Here is a 25,474-nt window from a genome sequence, read left to right as displayed (position 1 = left end):
AGTCTCTTTCATTTTTTTTTTCTTTAGTTGTATTGTAATTTATACAAATACCCAATATTTTGCCATACTTCAGTCTCAAATTTGTTGCAAGTCACATGAGAAATATGGCTATGGTATTAGCTTACTTTCTGTATGCACCAAAAATGTGTCAATTGAACAAACTCATTTCTCTCTTAGGTGAAAGGGACTTAGAACCTCCAATGTCACTTCCATTGTTTAATCACTACCCATAAATTTCATCCAAATTAAAAATCCTATTCAATTGAACCTAGTCGACAAGTGTTAGAATATACCAAAATAAATGTCACATCCATGGAGCTTGTCCCAAGCTGGCAATTAATCTATTAAATTAGCATTTTCTTTTCTTTAAAATAATGGGTTTGAAAGGGGATTTGCCATGTTTGAGGAGGGATACCTTCTTTTATATACAAAAGCTAATTCAACAGATCCAAAGGAATTAATGTTGCCACTCATCTAAAGACTAAAAAACCTGAAAAAAAAATGCTATTCAACCTCCAAAGTGTCAACTATTGGAGTGGCAATAAAGGTATCTAGCTGGCTACAATCTCCTAATTAAACAGTGTCTATATATGAAAAAAAAAATGAAAGCATATTTGCGAAGTGATGTATCAATACCAAGATATTGAAAATAAACATGATCAATATTTTAAAGCACTTCAAATGATGAATAAATATATAATTAAACAAGATTAATAGTTTAAATTATCTATATAAGATTTGGTGATTTGATGTTGCATGTAAATTATGAGTAAGTTTAAGTTGATATGATTAGTGTGATTACTCTAAATATATATATTATGTTTAAATGGTGATAATAATATTTTTATCTTAGTCATGAAAATCATGAATCTATGTGCCTATAACCCTAATAAAATATAATAATAATAAGATAATGTAATAGACCAATGTATTTTATAAATGATATTAAATGTGTAATTGGGATTTCATTTAGGGTTGTCCACATGACATATCCGGACCCATTTTAGCTTTCCGACCCCTGCATATTTAGCTCTAATCTCAACCGAATCCAAGCCTCCAAGTCAACAGCTACCTTCCTTTCCACGTGTCAACCCACCCCAAATCAAAGGCTAGGTCATCATCCACGTGTCAAACACACAACATTCACACAAGCATAGTCATATTTATCTATATAAGCTCCAAAGGAGCTTTCGCACTTGGTCACGTTTGTGGCTTTTTTTATTAACATGTGGTTAATTTTACATGCTTAAAAAGAAACCCCTCACTTGGTCACATTTGTGGCTTCTTTTATTCACATGTGGTTAATTTAAAAATGATTAATTTAGAAAGAATTTAAAAGTGATTTTTGTAGAGTCGGTTGCATTTAGAATTGTCAACAGAGGATTTTTTTTCTTTAACTTGAAAAGAGGTTTTTCCTTGGTATTTTGGTTCATAGGGAATTGCAGCTAATAGTGCTTCCATGTACTAAGAATGATATTTTTTATAAAATAAAATATAAAAATAAAACTTTTTGGTAGATATGTGTGGAATCACAAAGTAGATTAATTTTAAATAATTATAAAGACATGAGTTAAAAAAAATATTAATTGAAATTAAAGATCCTTTAGAAAATTTCATCATTAAAATTAAAAAAAAAAACTTAATAAGTATAATTAATATTCATTTTATTTTGACTTTCAAAAAATTTTATTTTATTTTAATAATTTTATTGTATCAATTATGTAACTTATCAATAATTACTTTTAAAATATTATATTTTCTCAATATAAGTTTGATTTCACTATTAGAATCATGTAATTAATAAAATATGATTATATCAATATTAGTATATATTAAGATATAAAAAATCAAATATTTTTAAAAGAAATACTTAAATAAAAAATTTTACTTAATAAGAGATGAGAAAATATTTTAAAAAATAAATTTTTAAATAATTATCTTTAAATTATCATTATAACTATTATTTATAATATTTTTAAATTTAAAATTATTTCTTTTCAATTATTATTATTTTTATTTATAATATTATGTAATTTTAATTATTTTTAATAAAAAATTCAACACCCACGCGAAACGGCGCACCACTCTAGTGCCGTTAAAACAGCTACCACCCCAAGACCTTCGCTATATGTAAGAGCTCTTACGTTTTGAAAAAAGATACACCAAAGAACCCCACTATGGCTAACTCGCCAGGATCAGATCCCAGTTGCCATGGCTCCTCGCTAGAGTCACCCTTACTCCCTCCATCCAAAAAACCCGGATGGGAACCTGAACCCGGATCCGAACCCGAGAAGCTCTGCATAGACGACATGTTACGAAAGTACTGCGGAGAATTTGGGTCCTGGCAATTGAGACACTTTGTTTTAACGAGCCTAGCATGGGCCCTGGAAGCTTTCCACACCATGGTGATGATATTCGCAGACCAGGAACCGGCTTGGCGGTGTTTAAAAGGGGCAGCCGGTTCAGGGTGTGATGAGAAGGAGAGCGGTGTTTGTGGGCTTGAACCGGGGTCTTGGGAATGGAAGGGTGGTTCGGGAAGCTCCACGGTGGCTCAGTGGGGATTGGTTTGTGGTGAGAAGTATAAGGTTGGGCTTGTTCAGGCCTTGTTTTTTGGCGGCTGCATGATTGGTGAGTTGTTTCAGCTGATCTTTCTCTTTGGTCCTTTTTTTTTTTTGAAAAGTACGGATATGCTTTTATTAAGCAACAGGGAGTAAATGGTCCTTATCTTGTTATTTGTTGGATAATGTTTCATTTTTTTCTTTTCTTTTACTATATTTTCAAGCTATTAGGTTTGATGTTTTGTTTTTCTTAAAGGGAATATACCAGGTTTCTACCGTCATGTAAACCACATCTGGTGTAGTAATGCCTTTGTGGACCTGAAATTTCAGGAAAACACATGAAGCTCAGAAATAACAGAGCTGAAAAACAAGTTGGGTACTTACTTAAATTTGTAGACATTGGTCACTTGAATTTAGCTCCATTTTTTCTTTTGGGAGTGGGAGTCTAGATTAAGATTTGCTAGTGAATGATGACAAGAACGAGAGACTTGTTTTTTTTTTTCTTTGCAGGAATAGTAATTTGTGATCAGTTGGTGCATATTACGAGTCAAGAAATATGTCAGCAAGAGGCGGCGATAACATTTATTGAAGTATAGGAGAATACATACATAGCAGGCAAAGATAGTGATAGCTTTTTTTTATGATTGAGATTGCTATTTGCCGTTGAAGTTTCTCTTGTCATGGTCACATGTCTTGGGCAGATGTGAGACATAGGAAATTGTAAAAAAATTGAAGTGTCATACTGAGTGGTCAAAGAAATATTTTAATCTGCTGCAAAATGCAGGCAGTAGCAGTATTGAACCAGCTTAGTTAATATTGGACAAGGATTTCAGTAAAAAATTTGCGCAAATTAGCTCTGGGATTTAGGCATCTAAGCTCTACCTAGCACCAAACACGTTGCTAGTTGTCTGTGTGGATTTGCTTTGGTTTGGCCGTTTCACCTATAGTTGGACCATGAGAGTCATTGTGCCACATGCTTTTTCTTTGTGGTCCAAAATTATTATCAGTTCCTTGAAAGGTCACTTTGACTTTGTTAATTTGCCTTCTGTTTTATTGAATTTTTTCCCTATCTATACCGTCCGCAGTGCTTTTGATTTCTTTTCTAACATCATCGTAAAGTAGACTCTTAACACCTCAAAACGTTGAAATTCTGAACTTCATAATGATTGTGGTCCTGAAACAATTTCTTTCATAGGTAGGAACACGAGAGAAGTCTGCAGCCATTAAATTATCATAAAGAGGGAGGAAAATCATACACGTCTCTCTTGGGGGCACTAGGAAAAGTGATAGAAGCATGACACAAAAGAGAGAAAAACCCGCATGCTTTTTCCAGAAAGATGCATGCAGAATGCTCAGCAGAATTTTTCAGTTTCCTCTCTTTGTGTTTTCCTGCAAAGTTAATTAAACCCTTAATTGATCTTTTACTTTTACTTCTTCTCAGTGTGTGAAATCAAGCAATCTAAGCAACATTCCTTCTCACACTTTGGGCATTTGATGATGGACTTTTTACATGATTTATTTGAAAGCTACAGTGGAGCATGAGAATCATGTTCTTGATGTTTCTTTTTCTGTTTTTGGTTTTTTGGGCCCAGTGTTCTCGATGTTGATAATTTAATGTCATCTTTACTCTGTTCATACTCCATTACATCATGCTCTACTTTCTCAAACTTGCTTGATCGTGTAAGAGTTCGTGTCTTATAACCTTTATATCTTTCACTTTGTTTAAAAAAAAAAGGGAACAATTCCTTTACTCTTTATGCTGCTTTTCTGTTGTTCCTTTTCTCTTGGTGCCTACATCATCTGCTCTTTAATGAGTAACCCAGCACTTACTGAAGCCAGCTCTCCTTTTGGCATGTTTCTGTCATAATTGTTGTACCATGGAAACCACCAACTTCACCATCTTAATTCTCTTTTGGATCAGTTCTTTGTTCAAGTACATAGAAATATAGAATTATGTAATAACTAACAAAGTACATTAAAGAAAAAGGAAAACAGTTAATTTTACTTTAGCGGATAGCATATATCAAATTGTGGGGAAAGAGGGTGGAATCCTACTATTACATTGCAACATACAGAATCAGTTATCACTGATACATTAAATATGCAAGAAGCTGTTCTGTTTTAAGAAACTTTCAGATGATTAAGTTCATGAGTAAATTTTCAATTTTTCAGTACATATTTTTCAGGTGCAGGAGTATTTGGCCATCTATCAGACTCAAAACTGGGAAGAAAAGGTTCCTTAACAGCAGTTTGCATCTTAAATGCCATCTTTGGTTGCCTTACGTCATTAGCCCCAGACTACTTCACATATCTCCTACTTCGATTTCTGACAGGTTTCAGCACCGGAGGTGTTGGCCTCTGCTGCTTTGTCCTGGCCACTGAACCTATCGGCCCAACAAAGCGCGGTGCTGCTGGAATGTCCACATTCTACTTTTTTTCAACTGGAATAGCATTACTTTCAGGCATAGCTTACATCTTCCCTTCATGGCGTGCTCTTTATATCGCCTCCTCTATTCCCTCTATTATTTTCCTTGTTCTGGTTGTTCCTTTTATCTCTGAGTCCCCACGTTGGTACCTTGTTCGTGGGAAAATGAACGAAGCAATGAAAATCATGCGCACCATAGCTAAGTCTAATGGACAATACCTTCCTGATGGGGTTATCCTAGCACTGGATGATGAATCTAATGATGCTTCAAATGATAACCGGAGTTGCAAAGAACCAATCAGTGGTTCTCTTATAGATGTAATCCGATCACCAATCACTCGTATTCGACTATTTCTAACAGTGGGAATCAACTTCACATGCTCAGTTGTGTACTATGGCCTGAGCTTAAATGTTGTCAACCTCGAGACAAACCTTTACCTCAATGTGCTCCTTAATGCAGTAGCTGAAATGCCAGCATTCACCATAACAGCACTTATGTTGGACAAATTTGGGAGGAAGCCATTGGCAATTGGGACACAATGGTTCAGTGCAATCTTTTGCTTTATGGGGAGCCTTGTGGGAAACGTTGGAATGTGGAAAGTAATAAGAATGTTTTGCGGGATTCTGGGGATATTTGGCATGGCCGGAACTTATAATCTGTTGTTCATCTACACAGCAGAGCTCTTTCCTACGGTGGTGAGGAATGCTGCCCTTGGATGTGCAACTCAGGCAGCCCAAATGGGAGCTATTTTGGCACCATTTGTCGTGGTTTGGGGTGGTGGCCTTCCATTCCTAGTGTTTGGTGTGTGTGGATTGATTGGAGGGATGCTTGCATATTACTTACCAGAGACACTGAACAAGCCATTGTATGACACAATGACAGGAATGGAAGAGGGGGAGACTGCTTGAGGAGTTGCTTGAAAGGCAATTGGTGACTCTTTCAATTTTTGTCACACAGCTTCATTACAATATTGGGCACATAAACTTCACATAATGGGTTTTACTTTCATGGCATTTTGATTATTCTCTGACATCCAACAACTGCTAATCTACGCAACAGAATGAGAATGACCAAAATTGTTCAGTAAGAGAAAACAAATCATTGGTCAAAGCAGAAGCAGAACTTGAGGCCAAACCATTACGATATAGCTTAACATATACTTTAAGACTGTTGTATGTTCCTTTTGCTTTCTGTGATTCTTATTTCTGCTTGCTGGTTTGTTTTCTTCAAGGGATAGTATGAAGTTCCATGAAAGCAGCTTTCTGTAGTTCCATGAATGATCTCAGTAGAAAGGAATGAGAAATCAAAGACTCATTGCTTTGATGGAAAACTATTGAAAATCGATCTTTTCCCTAGTGCAGAACTGTTTGCGGTTTGAGTTTAGTTCAACAAATGTTGCCATTGCCATTTCCCTTCCTCTGCCAAAACCAAATACAAGCATGATTTTCTTCCGTTTTCTAGTGAAAATTGGATATGGATAATTAAGGGTAACATATTTCAATTTTCCACTAAGAAAATTGCTCCATTTGATTGCAATCCTTGCAAGACTTTACAATATTTATATCATTCGTACAAATAATTTGTACACTATGTATAAAACTAAATATACGATTAATTCATCAAACAAAAAAGATGATCAAAACATAAAAGGAGTAGGGGAGAACGTTGGAATGACCACCGGCATTGAAACAGGAGTAGGAGAGAACATTGAAATGACAGCCGGCATCGGGTTTCGCCTGCAAAATTGCACCAGAACAAGTGTTCATTTTAACTCCAGATTTTGAAATACTTAAAACCATACATGAATTATAATTCACATAGACTTCTGTTTGAACAAATAATATAATACACTAAGAGAAGGAAAACTGAGTTTTCCACTAAGCAACTGACTCCATGGCCCAACGGATAAGGCGCTGGTCTACGGAACCAGAGATTCTGGGTTCGATTCCCAGTGGAGTCGGCTTGTTGTATTTTTTCGACCAAATAGAATTATTTTATAATTTAACATGTTAATATAATATATTAATTCGTCGCCCAAAAAATCTTCCCCGACGTTGACAAATCAACTAATAACCACACCAAATCGAATTTCCTTCTATACTCATTGATTTTCTTTATATGCTATAATTCTTTACCGCAAACGTAAAAGGAAAAAGGGAAATTCAGTTACCCTATGTCGTCGCTGTTGCTTCGAACATGAACCTTGGAGCGAGACCCTGAACTGCTCTTCCTCTTCACCACCCTATCCGCCGTCGTCTTCTCTTGCGGCGGCTGCTGCGGCGGCGTTTTCTCTCTCTTCTCGGCCACAACGTTATCCTCCGAGATAACATTCAGCGAGGGCTTCCACTCCTCAGCCATAACCCCTGGTGTTCCGACCCTCACCCGCTTCTTCTTCGTTAGTGCTGCCACTTTTGGAGGCATCAAAGTCCTCGTCTCCTCCCTCCTCGCAGGATTCACCGCCGCCGTCACCACCTCTTCCCCTTCGTCCCTAGACACTTGAGGGCTCGTAACGCAACACGAAACAAACTCCAAAAATGATCTCATGACGTTATATAACAAAAACAGCCACCTAAATATACACCTATATCTATATATATATCCCTACAAGTAACAAACGGGAAAATAGCAGAGTTAAGAGGAATCAGAGCAGGAGCCATGGGTGTTTCATTGTTTCTCTATTAGCTTCCTTTCTCATACATGAAAAAGCTAAGTGTGTAGGGCTCTTATATAGTGTTGATGACTAGAAAAAAGGGGTACAGCAGCAAATTGCCCTTGGTTTTGGGAAATGACAAAACAGTGGGGCTGCCTTTGTTTATGGCGTGACGGTCTGGATGCTGAGTTTGCACTCCATATATATTTATGAGAAAACTGCTACTCTTTATTTATTAATTTATTTTCTTAGTATTTTTAATTTGTTTTACTAATTATTAAAAATAGTTTTAATATTAGACAGATGAGAGGTACCTATAATTATAGGTAGTCTAGGTGTTGATAAGGTTTTGCCAAATTAGTATAATGAGGGATTAAATTGATGAATAGTTACGAAGAAAATTTGATCCAAACTACTTTTAATATCATAGACATATTAAAATGCTTTGAAAAAATATCTCAATGGTTTTAATTCGAATCTTGAAAATAAATGATGAAAGTTACGAGATAGAAGAGAGGTTCGTAGAATTAATTAGTGTTTATGAATTGACTAGATTTTATGTATCCAAAAATTTATTACTAAAGATTTAAATGGTAATTTTAAAGTACTATCAATCGAATTTAGACATTTTAGTAAAAACTCAAACTATAGTAGTTTATATCGGTGTTTTAGTTATTTTTGAATTTTCATACGATCTTAGTATGATATAGGCATAACTATGATTAATTCATGACAAAATGATCAACGACTTCCTTCTATATTTAATCATTTGGTTCAAAGGTTGACACATATAATTCTTTGCTCAAATAATGGACAAAATTTGTTAAAAGTTTTTGCTAATAAAACCACACAAATTGTTTTACTATTAAGGCTTTCAAAAGTCAATAAATTAAATAATTGTAGTGGGATCAAATCCTTTGGAATCTTCTCTGTGTTAAATTGCTTATATGTTTATACACAAAATCAGTGCATCTTATAAAATAATGCCATGGCTTATAAAATGAGTAATGTTTATTAAAATAAATAAACTCTTTAATGACAGTCACAGATGTGAACTCCACTACTGTTCCTACACTCTCAACTTCAAGGCTGAAATATTGTCCAGAACTTCATGATTTACAATATTATTTTATTAGGTCATATTTTATTATTTAAATATCTTAATATTGAACTAATTAATTTCTTAATTCACCAGTAATTTAACTCATAAGACCATTGAGGTTTTATTTTACTGAAAAATGCAAGTATATTTCTCTTTTGCCATCACAAATCCCATAGATATTTTTGCAATTAATATGATTATTACTGTTTTTCTTGGGAACCACTATAATTTCACTATGAATTTAATATGAATCTAAATTGGCACAACACTTATCACAAAAAATAAATAAATAGAAAGGCATAGATAAATAAATTCTAGAACAAATCTAATGTCAAAGGACTTTCATAGCCCCTCCATTTCTTTCAAGGAAATCATGTGGTACAGGTTTTATTATCAACATTATTTTATATATGGCTTCTTTCTATGATTTTTTTTCTTTCTTTGGATTAAATGTGTCGGCTAGGGGTTTAGCTGTCAGTCCAATCACTACTAGATAAATAATTAATTTGTACGGATACATGTATATATAATTTTATTTAAAAAAATGAATTTCTCATATAAGATTTTTTTTTTTTTTTTAAGAATTGAGAGAAGGAAATTCGAACTCTACTCTTTAAGTAAAAAAATCATACACCAATCAATAAAGTAAATGCTCAAGTGTCTCATATAAGAATTAATTATTTTAATTTACATCAATGTTGCTTTCTTCTATTGAAAAAAAAATTAAATCCTCCAAAGTAGGTAAAAATATTTTAAAAATTTATTTCCTATCATAGAAGTTAGTCCTATCGATGTTAAAAACGTTAACGTGTTTAAATTTAACTGTTACTCATCGAAGTCATTTTCTTTTATCGGAAAAGGAAAAGAAGGTTTTTTTTTTCCTCAAAATAGTAGCAAGTAAATTAATAATGAGTCATTATTATTTAACAGTTACTTGCCACATATAACTATGACAAGTAAAAAGAAGAGAAAAAAGAAAGTCAATTATCATAAAAGAAAATTGAGAAATATTTTTGCATGTTTGAATTTTATTTGCATCTCCTTCTTGTAATTTTATGAGACACATCACTTCATATACACAAACCAACAAAATAACACTTTGACAGATACATTGCCAAATTCACTAAATTGGGACATTTTATGTGCTGCATCAACATATGTAGTTGTCACTTCTTATCACAAATTAAATTTAACAATCTTTTATGGTACCAAGTCACCTCAAGCAATTGGTTTTCCATAATTAAAATTGACATTTTTCAATCTACCTTATAGTTAGTAAACAATGATTTAAATCAAGGTGTTATAATGAGATCGAATTTTATAAATTAAATAGCGTACAAATACTTGTAATCAAAAATTTTCATCACTCGTAATTTATGTGGAAATTATGATTAATTGTCGTAATTTCGATAAATTTATGAAAATAAAATAACTTTGAATTATCACATAGAAAAATAATGTGTTTATTGATTTTATTTTGTTGACAACAAAACAGATGTAACTATTTATGATCTATTGCTTTCATGGAGTAGAACAAATTCATGTGCACCACATTTTCTGACAGAATTAAATTCACGATATCTGTGTTTTTTTCTCTCTGGAGAAATCTTTCTTTCCTGCTGATTCAACACACAAAAGAAAACAACTGATCAAGAACCACAATAACCCTTTGGATTTGACAACACCCAGAGGAGTCTTGATGAACAATGACAAGTACTAATCAAAGCCAGATGCAAAAAACGAAGTCGTGTTAAATTTCGTCTCCATGGAATACCCTCCACAACCCCAAAAATCCTTCCATTCAAAACCATAAAAACGATCGGCCTTGTCTGGTGCAGATGACAAAAAGAAAAAGAAAATATCGAGTGTTTAGTTACTTTCGAATGAGAAATCTAGAATTCTGTTCACTTGCATGGGAAGGAAGGCAAGTGCCGTATATTCGTTGGGTAGCTGAGAAAACAATGCGCCCTGGGAAATATTGGCTAGTTTTCAGGCAGGCCACACAGTTTTTAGCTCTGCAATAAATGTTTGCAAATAAGCTATCTGCATAGGAATGGGTATGCAGTCGCTGTATTCAACTTCATCTAGACTATTAATGTCGTGTACAACACAACAAGGAGTGAAAGTGTCAAGTCAGGGTGGTGTGTTTTGAAAGCAGAAAAAGACCCTTTAAAAGAACTGGCAGAAATGGCGTCGGAATTATGAAATGTTGCCTGTGATTTACAGCAGAATAACAAGTTTTTACCATCATTTTTTATGTTTGAATAAAGATTTCTCTTATTTCGAAAACATATGTATACTTTGTTACCTAGATGGAATCAGATTCCAGATTATCCAATTAATGTTTCAGCAAGTGATAATTGTCTCCATCTGGTAGCCTGGTTAAAAGGCAAACCCCCTAAGTCACAATCATTCATTTATCTAATTAGATTTTGGGTATCCAGTTGAACGTTGAGACTGTTCAATTAGTTAAGTTTTGATGGTAGCGATGCTATTAATTAGTTGCAGTGTTATTGTCGAGTTATAAAGACGATATGTGATTTCTGTTGTATGTTATCGGAAAGGTCCATTTAGGTTGGTTTGAGCAACGCTATTGTCAATGACAGTGATGGAATTAATGGACATTTCTGAAACCGTTTCCCACGTTTCTTCCTTAATCATCACCAGGCTTCAACCTGTTTCAATGCATTCAACTTTTCAATTCATGATATGGCTAAGCACTAGACGCAGCTTGCTTTCATCTCTATGGTAAGTACCAAACAAAATGCAATGAGTTCATAATAGACATTGAAGGTCCATGAAAAATAATTCAAAGGATTACACTTTTGGTCTTGTTTTTACTTAAGTTCTTAACAGGAATTGAACTCAGTTCATCACATGCCAATTGCATTTAAATTCAAGTCTATGAATAGAAAGTTTATACTTAATTTTCTTTTTCTGTCAAGACATCATAGGCCACCCCCATCGTAAATCTGTCTCCGATCAAGATCAAAAATTGACGAAGCATGTTCCGGAACTATTCTTGTCATTGACGGCCATATGAATTATAGCCATTTGAATTTGTCATGTTGTTCTGTGGAGTGCGTTCTGGCCTAGGTCTTGCATACTCTGCAAAGATAACCCAACCATCGAGGAACTGCAAAAATACAATTGAAATTAGTTACCACAACCAGGGAAGGGAGGGAGGGAGGGAGAGAATGTCGATAAATTACTTTCTGCAATCTAACCTCCTGTTTTATACCTAAATAATATAACAGCTAAGCATGGTTCAATACAGTTTTACAAAAGTCCTTGACATATTAATTTCAAAAAGATTTGAAGGGTGTAGCTGGCAAAGCACCAACTCTAAGTGTTCATCTCCTAGCTACCTTTGGACTATCTCAAACTGATTTCCTCCCTTCCCTCTAATTAAAAGAACCAAACATCAGTGATGGTTGCTCAGGCAAGAGATCAATGATCCATTATGGCAAGAACTGCTAATTGAAAGAGGCCTTGCTTTAGGAAAAATATATAGATAATACAAAAGCATATGCTCGCCAGGTGGAATGAAAGTTTGATAAAAAGAGAATTAAAGATGAGACCCTAGCCATTAAAGCACAGTTGGGCACATGGAATCAGCCACGCAAGGTCAAAAAGGTGTTTTTTTGTGGATGGATTATTGGATCCAAAAGAGATTTTCAATAATTAATTTTTTGGAACAAATTAACACCTGATGAATTGTGCAAGAAAGACATGGAGTTTGTCCATTGGTTTATCACTTTCTTAGATCGCTTCAGGAGCAACCATTACCCTTTCAATTGTAACTATAATCTTAACACATGAAATCAAAACAAAGAGCATCCCAAACCCTGGAAACAAACAGATGAATGAACACCTAAAATTTCCTCAAGGAAATGAATATTAAGTAACTAGAAGGAACTAACCTTGCCATCCATTCCCTCCCTTCCCTTCTCAGCCTCCTCTAGGGTAGCATATCTTACAAAACCAAATCCCTTAGAATATCCTGATACTCGATCAGTCACCACTCTAGCTGTAAACACACAAAAAAGACAAATGTTTACTAATCTCAAAAAGACAATTTTCAATTTTCAACAATCTTGTAGGTAAGGGAAACAAACCATCAACTACTTGTCCAAACTGAGAAAAGGCTTCCCGAAGTTTCTCCATGGTAGTGCGTTTGTTAAGCCCTGAAAACAAATTCAAATTGTAAATTACATCATAATATGAACCAAGAAAGGTAAACAAGTGACCCCAGTCAACATATATAATTAAACAAATGAGGATGTTCGTTATGGAGAGCTTACAAGGAATACATACATACATGTAGAATGAGAACAAGACATAGTAAGAGAATGACATGAATATGCAATAACAGCATAAGTTCTCATAAAATAAGGAAAAGAAGAAAACTGCCCACAAATTAGAGTTTGTACAGAGGGAAATTTACAACCTGCCCGCCATCTATGCTCCCACCACTTTAATACCATATGAATCATCTGAAAACCTAACATCTTAGCCACTTGAGTTATGCCTTCCACATGACTATCACCTATTTTGTCCTTTTCTACCCATGCAACTTCAGTCAACTCAGGCGAAAAAGATATCTTTAAACAAACCGTCTTACATAACTATAATATCAAAGCATAGACAGAACTTATAATGTTTGGTCACTAATATAATAGGATGATAAAACCAACAAAGGATACAGGGAATTCTAAATGTTACATGTTCAGTGGATGAACCAATAGGTATTCAGATAAAGGTTATCACAGCCCTCTCAAGATGACGTCAGATCCATGAATATGGGTCTCACATGAATGTGAGAGGGTCATGACATAAAAACTTTAGACTAAATAATACATTACTTCAATTGGAAAATAGTTAACACTTTTACAAGCTTCAATTGCTTACAAGAATACAGCTCTCATTTTCACTTAAACTTTGTCTAGTAATCAACCATTAGAATTAGCCATCAGAGCATTTATCCCAAAAAAGAAAGCTGAAACTGTGTCAACTTTACAATCAATCACATGAGCTTTAAGCAAATGAACAGCTTGTTATCATACTCTCTCATTATTTTGACTCTTCAGCACACTGCATATTAAGCTCAGTGTCCTGTGACAACCAAATGAGATCAAATAATTCATTTTATACCTAACTAGTTACCAAAAAAGTTTGCAATCCTCTATTCCTTCACTTGTCTTTCCTTCTTCCAACCAAGGTGATACTTGCACTTTCTCATTTGCTACTCACACTCCCTTTACTTGAATAACAATGCACTTCCCTTAGCATAGGGAAATTCATACTTTTTAAAATAAATTTCATCGGTTTTTGTTTTGCATCGAGAGAGAGGCACCATATAACAAATTAGAAAGCACAAATATCATATCTTTTATTTCTCTCACTTCTTTTAATGAATTAAATAGATAGAAAATATCAATTCTACCATGCGTTTCATTTCTTGACCAGTTAATCAAACCATAGCAAGAAAAAAATTTCTTCCAATTTCCCACATTTCCAGCAACCAAATAAGCATAATAAGTTAATAGCACAATAAATCAGTACATAAGCAAAAACTATTAACAACCTAGAAATGAACAGGACCAATTAAAGGAAACCCTCGATAAAAAAACAAAACACAACTTTTCTTCCATTTTCACACGTTTTCCCACATTTTCCCAGCAATCGAACAAGCAAAACAACCCATAAATCAACATATAAACAAAATTTACCTATAACCCAGAAGAGAACAGAACCAATTAAATCAAACCCATTAAAAAAGAAATAACTTTTTCTTTTGTTTCCCCACAATTACCCAGGAAGCAAACCAATGAACCAACACATAAACAAAAATTACCAAAAAAAAAAAAGAAAAGACCATGAGCAAGCATAAAAGATATAAGTTTAGGTGGAAAAGAAAAAGATACTTACCGGAGACAAAGAGGTTAGTACTCGGAGGAGCTTGCTCTCGACCAGGGGTTCCCTCACCGTTCCCCATAGCCGTAATTGGCGGCGGCATAAAGGAATTTGGTGAAGTTGTCGAGAACAACCGCCTCATGGCCAGCGGAGCCATCCGAGCCGCCATCCCCGTCGTCGCCGCAGCTCTCAAAGCCATTAGATTCCAAAGGAAATCAGGGTTTTAAGACTTTCGGGCTACAAGCTAAAACCCCTTTTGGAGAGAGAGGACGAAACTTTCGATAGACTTATAAAATGGTAAGATTTTGTGAAGTACTAATTTGGGCTTACAAAGGGTGATATAATCATATGTATATATGTAAATTCACTATTTTTGGAAAATATGGGCTACAATGACAGCAATGCCCCTTTGAAGGGGGAGAGTATAAGGTCATGGTGTGTAAATGCGTTGAAAGAATGAGGATAGTTTTGGTATGTAACATGGGTTAAAAAATAAGATTATAAGAAGGAAAAGGGTGTTAATTTGATTATTCAATTTTGTTGATATTGAAATTGTTACTTATCTCACCATTTTCGTTACTATTTTTATACTAAATTTAATTTATTAGACACATTATCACAAAGAAAATATATAACTTTAATTAGATTAATGCAACTTTAATATAACTTTCATTATATAACTTTATTAGATTAATACAATTTTAACATAAGTCTCGTTATATAACTTTAGTTAGCTTAATATAGGAGATCCACAATCATCATTGCATCCTTGGTCAGCCTAAACAAAGCCGTGTTAACTTGGGTTAAAAGTCCCAATCCTTGCTTATTGCAATCAATGACAGCTTTGTTGACAGCATCAACACTTTGGTAGGTTTTATCATACTTGAGCTGATCAAAAGCCTGGAGACCTTCTTGGATTTGGTTGACACCGGTATTGTACAAATCTCGACAGAAGGCAAGGAAACCCCAGGTTAGATAATCAGTTTCATTCTTGACCAAAGAATCAACATAGGATAAGGTGTGATTCAGTTTAGAGGCAGATTGCTCTACTGCAATCCTGCCTAGTCCTGTTAAGTTGGCACTGAGGCTACCACCATCTGACCCCAATGCAGAGATGCATTCTTCAGGATACTCGGTTTGGTTGCAAGTCTTTGCGATTAGAGCCTTCCCTGTTTCCTCACCAGCTACTAGGAAAGATTGATGGAAAACAAGAAAAGAGATTAGAGCCATGAGCACCATAGCAGGGAAAAGATTACCAATTTGACTACCCATTTTTGGTTTCTAGGAAAGGAGAATGACATGAGATTTAACCTCAATCAGATGAAGTTACTATGCCTGTCACCACCTTTGCTTAAAGGAAGAGGCAAAAGGTTCTGTAAAGACAATATTTGTCCAAAAGGATTTGGTGGATTTTATAATAAACGATAGGCAGATGAGAGGTACCTATGATTATAGGTAGTCAAGATTTTGATAAGGTTTGTTTAGGATTTTGGTAGCTCAACAACTTATGGGTCAACTTCATGCATAAAGCCATCTAAAATTAGTATGGGAAGGGCGTCAAGGATACCAATTGAGTACAAATGAAGACTAAATTAACGAATTTATGAAGAAAATTTGAGCCACATATTATATGTCAGGAAGGGAAAGATATCAAAAAGAAAAAGGATGTCACCTTTTTGTTGGGAGAAATGGTTTTGGAATTTGGATTAGTTAGAAGTTTCTTTAAATGCCTTTTCATAATCCCATTACTATTAATATTACAAATAAATTTAAATGATTCAAGGGGATATCATATCGGTTTTAATTGAATCTTAAGCTCCGTTTGGTAACCATGAAAATGGTTTTCGAAAGCCAATTTCCTTGCCCTTTCTCCATCACCAACCACCATGAAACTCACATATCTCCCCTGATTCTTCCTTTTTTTTGCTTCAACTTCAAATCACTGTTTTGCTGTTCTTTTCTACAAATCTTCTCTTTTGCGTCAACTCCAGCTTCAAATCTCTCTCCTTTTTAAAATTATTGATTTTCAGATCTTCAATCTTTAAATTTATTTTTAACTATTTCTAATTGATTAATCCAATAATTGATGTTCGTTTTACTTGTTCACACCATTTTGAACTGTTTTTCTTTTTATTTTTTAAATTCTTGCGTATTTTCCTGCTGGTTTTAAGGTGGATTTTCAGGTTTCAACGGTTGTGATTTTTTTATATTTTTTGAAAATGATTTTTGGCTTTTTGGATTATGGACTTTTTTAGGTTGATTTTCTAGTGTTTTGATGAGTTCTAATGGTCGGGAATAGATGAATGTTGATATTTTTATGTATCAAGGTGAAAATTTTTTTGAAAATGGATTATGATAGAAAATATTTCTTATAAGTGATCAAAATAATAAAAAATTATTTTTTTCAATACATTTAAATAAAAAATATTATATTTTCTGTAAAATGTTATTCATAGAAAAAATTTTCTTCAAACAAGTTAATTTCCGATTATCAAATGATCTTTTAGCTTTAATTTATGATTTATTGATTTAGCAAATTAATCAGTATACAATATTATGTAAAATAAACAAATATTATTTATATATAATAGTTTAATATTAAAAAATATTTTGAATATATTGTATAATTGGTGAATGTTAATATTTTTTGGTGTTATTAAACAAAATTATTGAAAATAGGTGATCATGGAAACTTTTTTTACACGATAATTCAAAAAACAAAAAATATTTTCGACAATTTATTCAAACAACAGAAAATATTAGATTTTTCTATAAAATATTTTACACAAAAATCATTTTTGTTCAACTAGTTATTTTACGGTTACCAAACGGACCTTAAATTTGATAAATATTAATATTTAATTTTAATAAATAAAAAATCAATATTTAACTTAATTTTTTTAATTTAAAATATTAATATTTAAATTATTCAACGCTATTAAAATTAAAAAATATTTTTTAATGAAATCATTCAATGCAATTAAATTTTTTATTTATAAATTGAATAAATTTAACTAATAATTATAATAAAAAATATTTCAATGATTGTCATTTTAACACCTAAATAACTTCACCATGATGGTGGAAAATATTTTTTATAAGATGATCCAAACAATAAAATGCTTTCAACAGTTTATCTAAACAATTGAAAATATTAAATTTTTCTATAAAATATTTTAAACAAAAAATTTTTTTCCCAATAAGTCATTTTTCATTACCAAACGGACCCTTAATACAATGATGAAATTTACAAGATAAAAAGGGAAGTTTGTAGAACTAAGAATTAATAACGAACTATATTTTATGTATCCAAAAAAATATTATGAAAGATTTAAATTCATACTTTTAAATAACATCGGCCAAATTTATAATAACCTAGTTTTTTAATATAATTTTTTAGGTAATTCTGTAATTAGTTCATGATGAAATGATCAACGACTTCCTTTGATATTGAACTATTTTATTCAATAGTCGATGTAGATGATTATCTGCTCAAAAAGTATAATCCGAACCTCTATTCTACCAAAAGAAAGAGAGAGAGTTTCTTCATAGCCTCTCCATTTCTTCAAGAAAACCATGTAGGACAGTTTTTATTATCAACATTAATTTATATATGACTTCTTTCTAGAATTTTGTTCTCCTTTTGGGATTAAATGTGTATTTAGCCATCAGTCCAATCAACAAATAATTAACACACATAGATACACACATTTATAATTTTGTTTTTCTTATAATTAAGGAAAAGTATATTTAAACCTACTTTTTAGGCAAATAAATTATACATCAACTAATGAACCAAATACTTAAGTACTATATTTATAAATTTATTTAATAAACACAAATTTCTTAAACCAACGTTAATTATTTCATTCAATATTAATATCATTTTCTTTCATTGAAATAGGAAAATAATTATTTTTCAAAAGTAGATGATATTTCCGTCAAAGTAAAAACATTGACGTGTTTAAATTTAATTGTTATTTGTCTAAGTCATTTTCTTTAGTCAAAAAGGAAAAATGCATATTTATTCTCAAAATAGTAACAAGTATGAGCTAGAATGACAGAAATGCCCCTTTGAATGAGGGAGAATAGAATATCATAGAATGGAATGAGTTGAAAGAATGAGGATAGTTTTGGCATGTGATTTGGGCTCGAAAATAAGATTATTCGAAGAAAAAATGTGCTAATTTGATTATTTAATTTTGTTGCTATTAAAAATGTTACTCAACGAAATCTCATAAAATTTATTACTCTTTTATTCGTATTTCATCGAAACTTAATTTATTAGATACATTATCACAAAGAAAATATATAACTTGAGTTAGCATAATACAGGAGATCAACAATCATCATAGCATCCTTGGTAAGCCTAAACAAAGCAGTGTCAACTTGGGTTAAAATTCCCAATCCTTGGTTATTGCACTCAATGACAGCTTGGTTGACAGCAGCAACACTTTGGTAGGTTTTATCATACTTGAACTGATCAAAAGCCTGGAGACCTTGTTGAATTTGGTTGGCACTGGCATTGTAAGAATATTGACAGACCACAAGGGAAGCCCAAGTTGCATAATCAGTTGCATTATTGACCAAGGAATCAACATAGGATAAGGTTTGATTAAGCTTAGAGGCAGATTGCTCTACTGCAATCCTGCCTAGTCCTGTTAAGTTGGCACTGAGGCTACTGGCATCTGACTCCAAAGCTGAGATGCATTCTTCAGGATACTCAGTTTGGTTGCAAGTCTTTGCAATTAGAGCCTTCCCTGCTTCCTCACCAGCTACTAGGAAAGATTGATGGAAAACAAGAAAAGGGATTAGAGCTATGGGCACCATGGCAGGGAAAAGATTACCCATTCTTGGTTTCTAGAAAAGCAGGATGCAAAGAAATTCAACTCCAATGAGATAAAGTTAGGAAGAGGCATAAGGTTTTATAAAGAAAATATTTGTCAAAAAGGATTTGGTGGATTTTATAATTAATATTATATTATATAGCATGAATCTACTTAGGGAAGTTATTTATATAACGGATTCCATATCTCCAGGAATATCACCTCAAATAAGAAGTAGAAAAGGAAAAAGATCCCTTAAATATTAATTAATTGAACTATTCCTTCTTGAATTTAGTAAATTAAATAATGCATTAAATGAAAAAAAAATTAAAATAATATTTTAAGTACCCTTAATCAGTGTTTATATATAGACACCCATTAACCGGATTAATAGATACAATCTTACAGCCTCTTTTGCATAGTATGTTTGATAGGATTTTTCCATCACTGGTCAGCTTGTCCTGCCGTTCCTTGTTGACATCAAAGAGCAGTGGTAAAATGTTTGTATATGTTCAGGTAAAGAATCTGCAGCTGCAACTTCTCATCTGAAGCTAAATAACCATTATTAACTGAGTGATATTGAGATAAAAAAATAAATAATGAAGCAACTTTGTTTGGATTGAAAACCATTCATATACAAGCAAACACCTTTTAATGGCATCAGTAAACACGTTCAGCTCTTCCAAGGTGCCATAAACATCAGGCTATTGCTATTGTTCCTGTCATGTATTTTTTATGAAAGAAGAGTATTTGGGCTCATAGCAAAGTCCCAGAATCAGAAAGAGAAGCATTCCACCACTGTATCCCTTGCAAAAGGTATAGCTTTTGAGGCAAAATCAACTTCCTTCCACCACCTGCAATAATTCTCGAGATATTAATGAAACTAAAAACATAGACAATATAATTCTCAAATGATTTAATTTAGGGGTTAATTGAATTAGGAATACGTTTCTTCATGGTTCATTTGGATAAAACTTTCTTCACAAAATCAACTCAATTATGATATAAAGACAATCCATCCCCAAAGAGTTTCAAATTGAAATTTCCTTCTATTTTGCATGCATTATGCATTATGCATTATGCATTATGCATATGCTTCTTTCCAACTACTTGCAGACGTGGAAAAGAATGGATGCGTGCAAGCATAGTCAAGCTTATGGATAATCATATAAAATCTTTGTTTTCCCCATCAAAAAAACATGAAAGAAAAAAAAAAGGTATGTCTTATATCATGCAGTGTCAATGAATATTAATTTAGACAAAATGTACAGTATTTTATAAAAAAGACTAGTCTATATATGTTAGGTAAATTGTTTTTCTTCGAGTTTGGACACATCAACTTGATTTCGAAAACTTATTTTATTGTATTCTTTTCTTATAATTTGAAATTCAGAAAATAATAAGAATTTCCAAAGCCGAAAATTAATTAGATTAAGGGAAAATTGAGGGAGAAGAATTATCCATCCAAAAAGTATATATAGTGAACAAAAAAGGAAGGAAAAAGAAAGATAAAAAAGCAATAGAAAAGATGTGATATTCCAAGAAAATTTCTTGACTAGCAGGTGTCAGCAGGGCATGGAACAAAAATTGATACATTTTCCACGCAATTCATACAAAACCCAAGCTTCAACTTGAAGGTTACAGTCAATGGATCCAATCCTCCACTCAATTGGTACATGACAATGTCCAATCTAGGTGAGATTCCTATATTATATGTATTTAATCATTATTTAATCATATAAAGCATGCAATATTTCTTTTCTTACCAAATTTAATGGGAACCCAAGCTTTGACCCTAACCTTTTGTATTTTTCCTTATCCAAAAATTATACAACTACCAAATTATACAAAACGTTTGAATAACTTGTAATTTTATATTACATTTTAAATTTAAAAGTAATTTTATAGATACAAGTAAAATTGAGAATCAGGCGATTAATTACATGTCTTCTCAATAATCCGTAGGTCAAGAGATTAAATCTTTGATCTTGCAAGTTGGATATTATTTTTCTTTTCTACATAATATTTTTTTATAATTTTAACGTAATTTATAATTATAATTGGTTAACTGTAGTGTATTATTCGACAGAGATATGTTCTCGGGAAAAATTTATTATAAGAAATTAATTAGTTATTAAATTAGAAAAAGAACTATATGCTTTAGCTTTATCATTCATACATGTCATCTTCGTACTCATTTCTAGTATTTTTTTCTAGTATTTTAAAGTTGTTGGTGTGTTTTGTCCCCACACTTCCTGCACTCTCTCCTCTTGGTGGGTCCTAAATCTGTGTTATTAATAAGCTTTCTCTACAGTAACGTGTTCATGGAAGGCAAGATAGCTTACACAAACAACTTCACACCAGGCCACCTCATAGCCTATCCCTTGAAACATCTTCACCTGCAAGAGAAAATTTGCCCCAATATATTTCTTGTTCAGACTGTATTTTTAGACTTTACAACAACGATAACTAACATTGTTTTTTCTTATATAGTATCCTGCAGGCAACAACCTACCCCTCTCATTAAACACCTTGTCGAAGCCTAGCTATAGCTTCACCTATGTCAATCATTACCCTGCTGGTCTTGTTTTTGATAACCAGGCTCTTTTTTGTCTGCTCAGAATCCGTTAGGAGAGCTGATTTCCCTCATGGTTTCACCTTTGGAACAGCTTCTTCTGCTTACCAGGTGATGTTAATTGGCTAGTTGGATAGACAGATAACCCTGCCTTCGGTTTTGGTTTTGGTTTTTGGAAAAGCATTGCTTAATCTGAATGTTATAATCTGGTATATAGTTTGAAGGAGCTGTCAATGAAGGGAACAAGGGAGATAGCATATGGGATACCTTCACTAGAAAACCAGGTAAGGTAATAATACCATAAATCCCGGAAAGGAAATCATAGTTCCAATATATTCAGCTTTTTCGTTTTATGTGTTCAATCAGGGAAGATTATGGACTTCAGCAATGCAGACACGGCTGTTGATCAGTATCATCGGTTTGAGGTGAATTACATGCATAGATATAGGCAAAGAATATAAATGATTATGATGATCAGTTCAAACTCTTTTCTTTCTTCTTCTGTTTCCCTCTGAAGTTGATGATAGGATAGCCTTTTCTGTCATTCTTTGTAAAGAAAGCTGGTGGAAGGAAACTTTCTGCCTCACCAACCCAAAGGAAAAAGAAAACACAAAAAATAGTCAAAAGTGTAAAGAAAATTGATATGAAAGCTTAGTGCACCGCCCAATAGCTAAGGAAGGAGAACCCATTTGGATAAGAATCAATAACATAAATTACATAATCATTCATGGTAATTATGGAACTGATATATAATGACAAGAAGACTGGATGATGAAGATGTGCCACCAATTTATTAAATAATAGAATAAAAACACATGAGAAAATTCAAAGAAGACAATATGCATAAAGTCAAAAAAATATTTATATATTTATGTAAGTCAATCCAAAGCTTTAGTTTGTCTTTTACTGACCAAATTTTTCAGAGTGATATAGACTTGATGAAGGATTTGGGAATGGATGCTTACAGATTTTCAATATCTTGGTCAAGAATATTTCCGAGTAAGCTTGAATGCGGTCTGAAGTTTCAGTTTTCTTTTGTTCTTTTATCATCTGATAATATCAGTAATTGCTTTAGAATATTACTGTCAATAGATGGAGCAGGGGAATCTAATGTGGAAGGAATAAACTACTACAACAGACTCATTGATGCTTTGATACAGAAAGGTTGACTGTAAGAACATTGCTGAGAGTTAAAACTTTCATGGAGTAGATAAAATTATTGAAGCTTTAGCTCTTGTTTTCAATCAGGAATCCAGCCTTATGTAACTCTATATCATTGGGATCTTCCACAGATGCTTGAGGATAAATATGAAGGATGGTTGAGTAGACAGATAGTGTAAGTATTACAGAATTGTGCATATGAAAATCTTTGCAGATAGAAAAAAGAACAGATTTTACAAAGAGAATGCAATTAATTACAGAGATGACTTTGAGCATTTCGCCTTTACTTGCTTCCAAGCTTTTGGAGACAGAGTAAAACACTGGATCACCTTCAACGAACCTCACGGTTTCTCAATCCAGGGTTATGACTCAGGCATTCAAGCTCCTGGAAGGTGCTCAATTCTTGGGGGTCTACTTTGTAAGACAGGAAACTCATCCACTGAACCATATATTGTAGCTCACAACATCCTACTGTCTCATGCTGCTGCTTATCACAGTTACCGGAAAAATTTCAAGGTATCCCGAATCAAATGTTTCATCACACATCACTATGATTTTTCAATGAAAATTAGTAAAAAAGTATTGGAGATGGTTTTGATTCCTATATCTTGGCTTTTCAGGAAAGACAGGGAGGACAAATTGGAATGGCACTGGATGCCAAATGGTATGAACCAATCTCTGAAAGCGACGAGGATAAAGATGCAGCAAATAGAGCAATGGATTTTGGGATTGGATGGTAATATCTGATGCTAATTTCTACACTTTACGACATTACGGAATAAATCAAATTCTTGAATCAGATTCCTTAATCTGCTTTTCATTGTATCAGGTTCCTTGATCCACTTTTCTTTGGTGACTATCCTCTTTCAATGAAAAGGCTTGTTGGAGAGAGGTTACCTCAAGTTTTACCAGAGATGTCCAAAATGCTACTGGGGTCTCTGGACTTCATTGGCATAAACCATTATACCACATTATATGCCAGGAATGACAGAACTCGCATCAGGAAACTAATCTTGCAGGATGCTTCATCTGATGCTGCTGTCATTACTACCTGTAAGATGCCAGAACATAATCTTTTATAAATCTTTGCAATGAGAATATGAATTCATAGAAAAGTAATAATTTCATATACATCTTAATGGTAGCTTTTCGAGGTGGAGCTCCAATCGGAGAAAGAGTATGTCCTGACAACTTACTGTGAAACCTAAATTTTTGTTATAGAAATCATATATAAAAGTCAGCTGGTGCTGATGAGTACTTCCTCCTCCAGGCAGCTTCACGCTGGCTACGTGTTGTCCCATGGGGCATCAGGAAGTTGGCTAGATATGTGAAAGATAAATATGGGAATCCACCTGTTATAATAACAGAAAATGGTGAGTACTTTCAACCTCAGAGCTTATCCTTCAAGCTTCTAGGAAATGTTACACAGTTAACACTCCTGCAGGCATGGATGATCTAAATAGCCCATTCATAAACATGAAAAAGGCCTTGCAAGATGACAAGAGGATAAAATTCCACAGGGATTATCTGTCAAACCTATCAGCTGCTATAAGGTAATCCACAATCCTGCTATAGTTTGTAATTCCTGCAGTTCTGAACTGGGGTGCTTCAGAATCAGCTGTTTCAATTTGAAGTCAGCTGTTTCGATTTGAAGCACTATTACATAGTTAGCTGACAGAAGAAGTTGAAAATGAACACAGGGAAGACAACTGTGATGTGCGGGGTTATTTTGTGTGGTCTTTGCTGGATAACTGGGAATGGAACTCTGGCTACACCGTCCGGTTTGGACTCTACTTTGTGGACTACAAAAACAATCTTACAAGGGTTCCAAAGGCTTCTGTTGAATGGTTTAAAGGTGTACTCAGACCAAGTCATTTGAGCAATTTGAGGAACCAGATTTAATACTTCTTGTTGAATCTGCAACAATATGTAAATGTCACACCATTGAAATTCGAAAAAGAAAATAGTAACAAATATAAGGAATGAAAAATATACCACGACTGCATGGATCAATCCTGTTTTTCCTCTTTCCCCAATTCATCTCCTCTATTTTCTGGTGCCAGTTCACCTAATCTCATTGCATCAAAAAATGAGACCTCAATTAGGAGGAAATCATTTGCTACATGCCAAAACCAATATTTTCTGCACAAGTTGCTGAAAATGGGTGACAGATGACTAAAGCTAATCATATTCATTTTAATCATAAACCAAAGCCAGAAGTTTCAGCAACTCATGAGACCCAAAAGTCGAATAGCCTGAC

General features: G+C 33.5%; 6 protein-coding genes and 1 non-coding gene across 9 annotated transcripts; 3 read left to right on the top strand and 4 right to left on the bottom strand.

Moving 5' to 3' along the window:
* LOC18593735 (organic cation/carnitine transporter 4) lies at nt 2,044-6,305 on the top strand. The gene is made up of 2 exons (XM_007021098.2): nt 2,044-2,628; nt 4,745-6,305. The coding sequence occupies exons 1-2, from the start codon at nt 2,178-2,180 to the stop codon at nt 5,890-5,892; spliced, it is 1,599 nt and encodes a 532-aa protein (XP_007021160.2). The 5' UTR covers nt 2,044-2,177; the 3' UTR covers nt 5,893-6,305.
* On the bottom strand, nt 6,466-7,804 carry LOC18593734. Its single transcript, XM_007021095.2, has 2 exons — nt 7,155-7,804; nt 6,466-6,720 (listed from the first exon to the last, which is right to left on the bottom strand). The coding sequence occupies exons 1-2, from the start codon at nt 7,526-7,528 to the stop codon at nt 6,621-6,623; spliced, it is 474 nt and encodes a 157-aa protein (XP_007021157.2). The 5' UTR covers nt 7,529-7,804; the 3' UTR covers nt 6,466-6,620.
* Nucleotides 6,872-6,944, top strand: TRNAR-ACG. Its single transcript has one exon. It is a non-coding gene; the product is annotated as a tRNA-Arg (tRNA).
* On the bottom strand, nt 11,486-14,985 carry LOC18593732 (glycine-rich RNA-binding protein 4, mitochondrial). Its single transcript, XM_007021093.2, has 4 exons — nt 14,668-14,985; nt 12,855-12,923; nt 12,660-12,766; nt 11,486-11,872 (listed from the first exon to the last, which is right to left on the bottom strand). The coding sequence occupies exons 1-4, from the start codon at nt 14,849-14,851 to the stop codon at nt 11,762-11,764; spliced, it is 471 nt and encodes a 156-aa protein (XP_007021155.2). The 5' UTR covers nt 14,852-14,985; the 3' UTR covers nt 11,486-11,761.
* Nucleotides 15,303-16,032, bottom strand: LOC18593731. The gene has a single exon (XM_007021092.2). It carries the CDS (start codon nt 15,922-15,924, stop codon nt 15,388-15,390), a length of 537 nt encoding a protein of 178 aa, XP_007021154.2. The 5' UTR covers nt 15,925-16,032; the 3' UTR covers nt 15,303-15,387.
* LOC18593730 lies at nt 18,901-19,561 on the bottom strand. Its single transcript, XM_007021091.2, has one exon. It carries the CDS (start codon nt 19,501-19,503, stop codon nt 18,949-18,951), a length of 555 nt encoding a protein of 184 aa, XP_007021153.2. The 5' UTR covers nt 19,504-19,561; the 3' UTR covers nt 18,901-18,948.
* On the top strand, nt 21,796-25,227 carry LOC18593729 (putative beta-glucosidase 41). 3 transcript variants are annotated; one of them, XM_018124054.1, is made up of 13 exons: nt 21,796-22,164; nt 22,271-22,337; nt 22,420-22,478; nt 22,977-23,052; nt 23,146-23,217; nt 23,302-23,389; nt 23,475-23,730; nt 23,835-23,950; nt 24,044-24,267; nt 24,360-24,391; nt 24,485-24,587; nt 24,659-24,767; nt 24,915-25,227. In XM_018124054.1, the coding sequence occupies exons 1-13, from the start codon at nt 22,039-22,041 to the stop codon at nt 25,114-25,116; spliced, it is 1,530 nt and encodes a 509-aa protein (XP_017979543.1). In that variant the 5' UTR covers nt 21,796-22,038; the 3' UTR covers nt 25,117-25,227. The 3 variants fall into 3 exon arrangements, with proteins under 3 accessions (XP_017979543.1, XP_017979545.1, XP_017979544.1); XM_018124056.1 differs by having other exon boundaries at nt 21,797-22,164; nt 22,987-23,052; XM_018124055.1 differs by having other exon boundaries at nt 22,032-22,164; nt 22,987-23,052; nt 23,129-23,217.

Source organism: Theobroma cacao, chromosome 7 (assembly GCF_000208745.1).
Source record: "Theobroma cacao cultivar B97-61/B2 chromosome 7, Criollo_cocoa_genome_V2, whole genome shotgun sequence".
Classification (NCBI taxonomy): Eukaryota; Viridiplantae; Streptophyta; class Magnoliopsida; order Malvales; family Malvaceae; genus Theobroma; species Theobroma cacao.
This window is presented reverse-complemented; position numbering and strand designations above follow the sequence as displayed.

Bases quoted from the DNA above. Each gene is read 5' to 3' on its own strand.
- LOC18593729 (XM_018124054.1), top strand. From the start codon at position 22,039: ATGTCAATCATTACCCTGCTGGTCTTGTTTTTGATAACCAGGCTCTTT. The intron at 22,338-22,419 runs GTAAGGTAATAA...GTGTTCAATCAG, and splicing joins TACCTTCACTAGAAAACCAG to GGAAGATTATGGACTTCAGC. The intron at 24,768-24,914 runs GTAATCCACAAT...AAATGAACACAG, and splicing joins AACCTATCAGCTGCTATAAG to GGAAGACAACTGTGATGTGC.
- LOC18593730 (XM_007021091.2), bottom strand. From the start codon at position 19,503: ATGGGTAATCTTTTCCCTGCCATGGTGCCCATAGCTCTAATCCCTTTT.
- LOC18593735 (XM_007021098.2), top strand. From the start codon at position 2,178: ATGGCTAACTCGCCAGGATCAGATCCCAGTTGCCATGGCTCCTCGCTA. The intron at 2,629-4,744 runs GTGAGTTGTTTC...CATATTTTTCAG, and splicing joins TTTTGGCGGCTGCATGATTG to GTGCAGGAGTATTTGGCCAT.
- LOC18593732 (XM_007021093.2), bottom strand. From the start codon at position 14,851: ATGGCTTTGAGAGCTGCGGCGACGACGGGGATGGCGGCTCGGATGGCT. The intron at 12,924-14,667 runs GTAAGTATCTTT...ATTTGTTTTCAG, and splicing joins TACTAACCTCTTTGTCTCCG to GGCTTAACAAACGCACTACC. The intron at 12,767-12,854 runs GTTTGTTTCCCT...GTGTGTTTACAG, and splicing joins GTTTGGACAAGTAGTTGATG to CTAGAGTGGTGACTGATCGA.
- LOC18593734 (XM_007021095.2), bottom strand. From the start codon at position 7,528: ATGAGATCATTTTTGGAGTTTGTTTCGTGTTGCGTTACGAGCCCTCAA. The intron at 6,721-7,154 runs GTAACTGAATTT...GCAATTTTGCAG, and splicing joins AGCAACAGCGACGACATAGG to GCGAAACCCGATGCCGGCTG.
- LOC18593731 (XM_007021092.2), bottom strand. From the start codon at position 15,924: ATGGGTAGTCAAATTGGTAATCTTTTCCCTGCTATGGTGCTCATGGCT.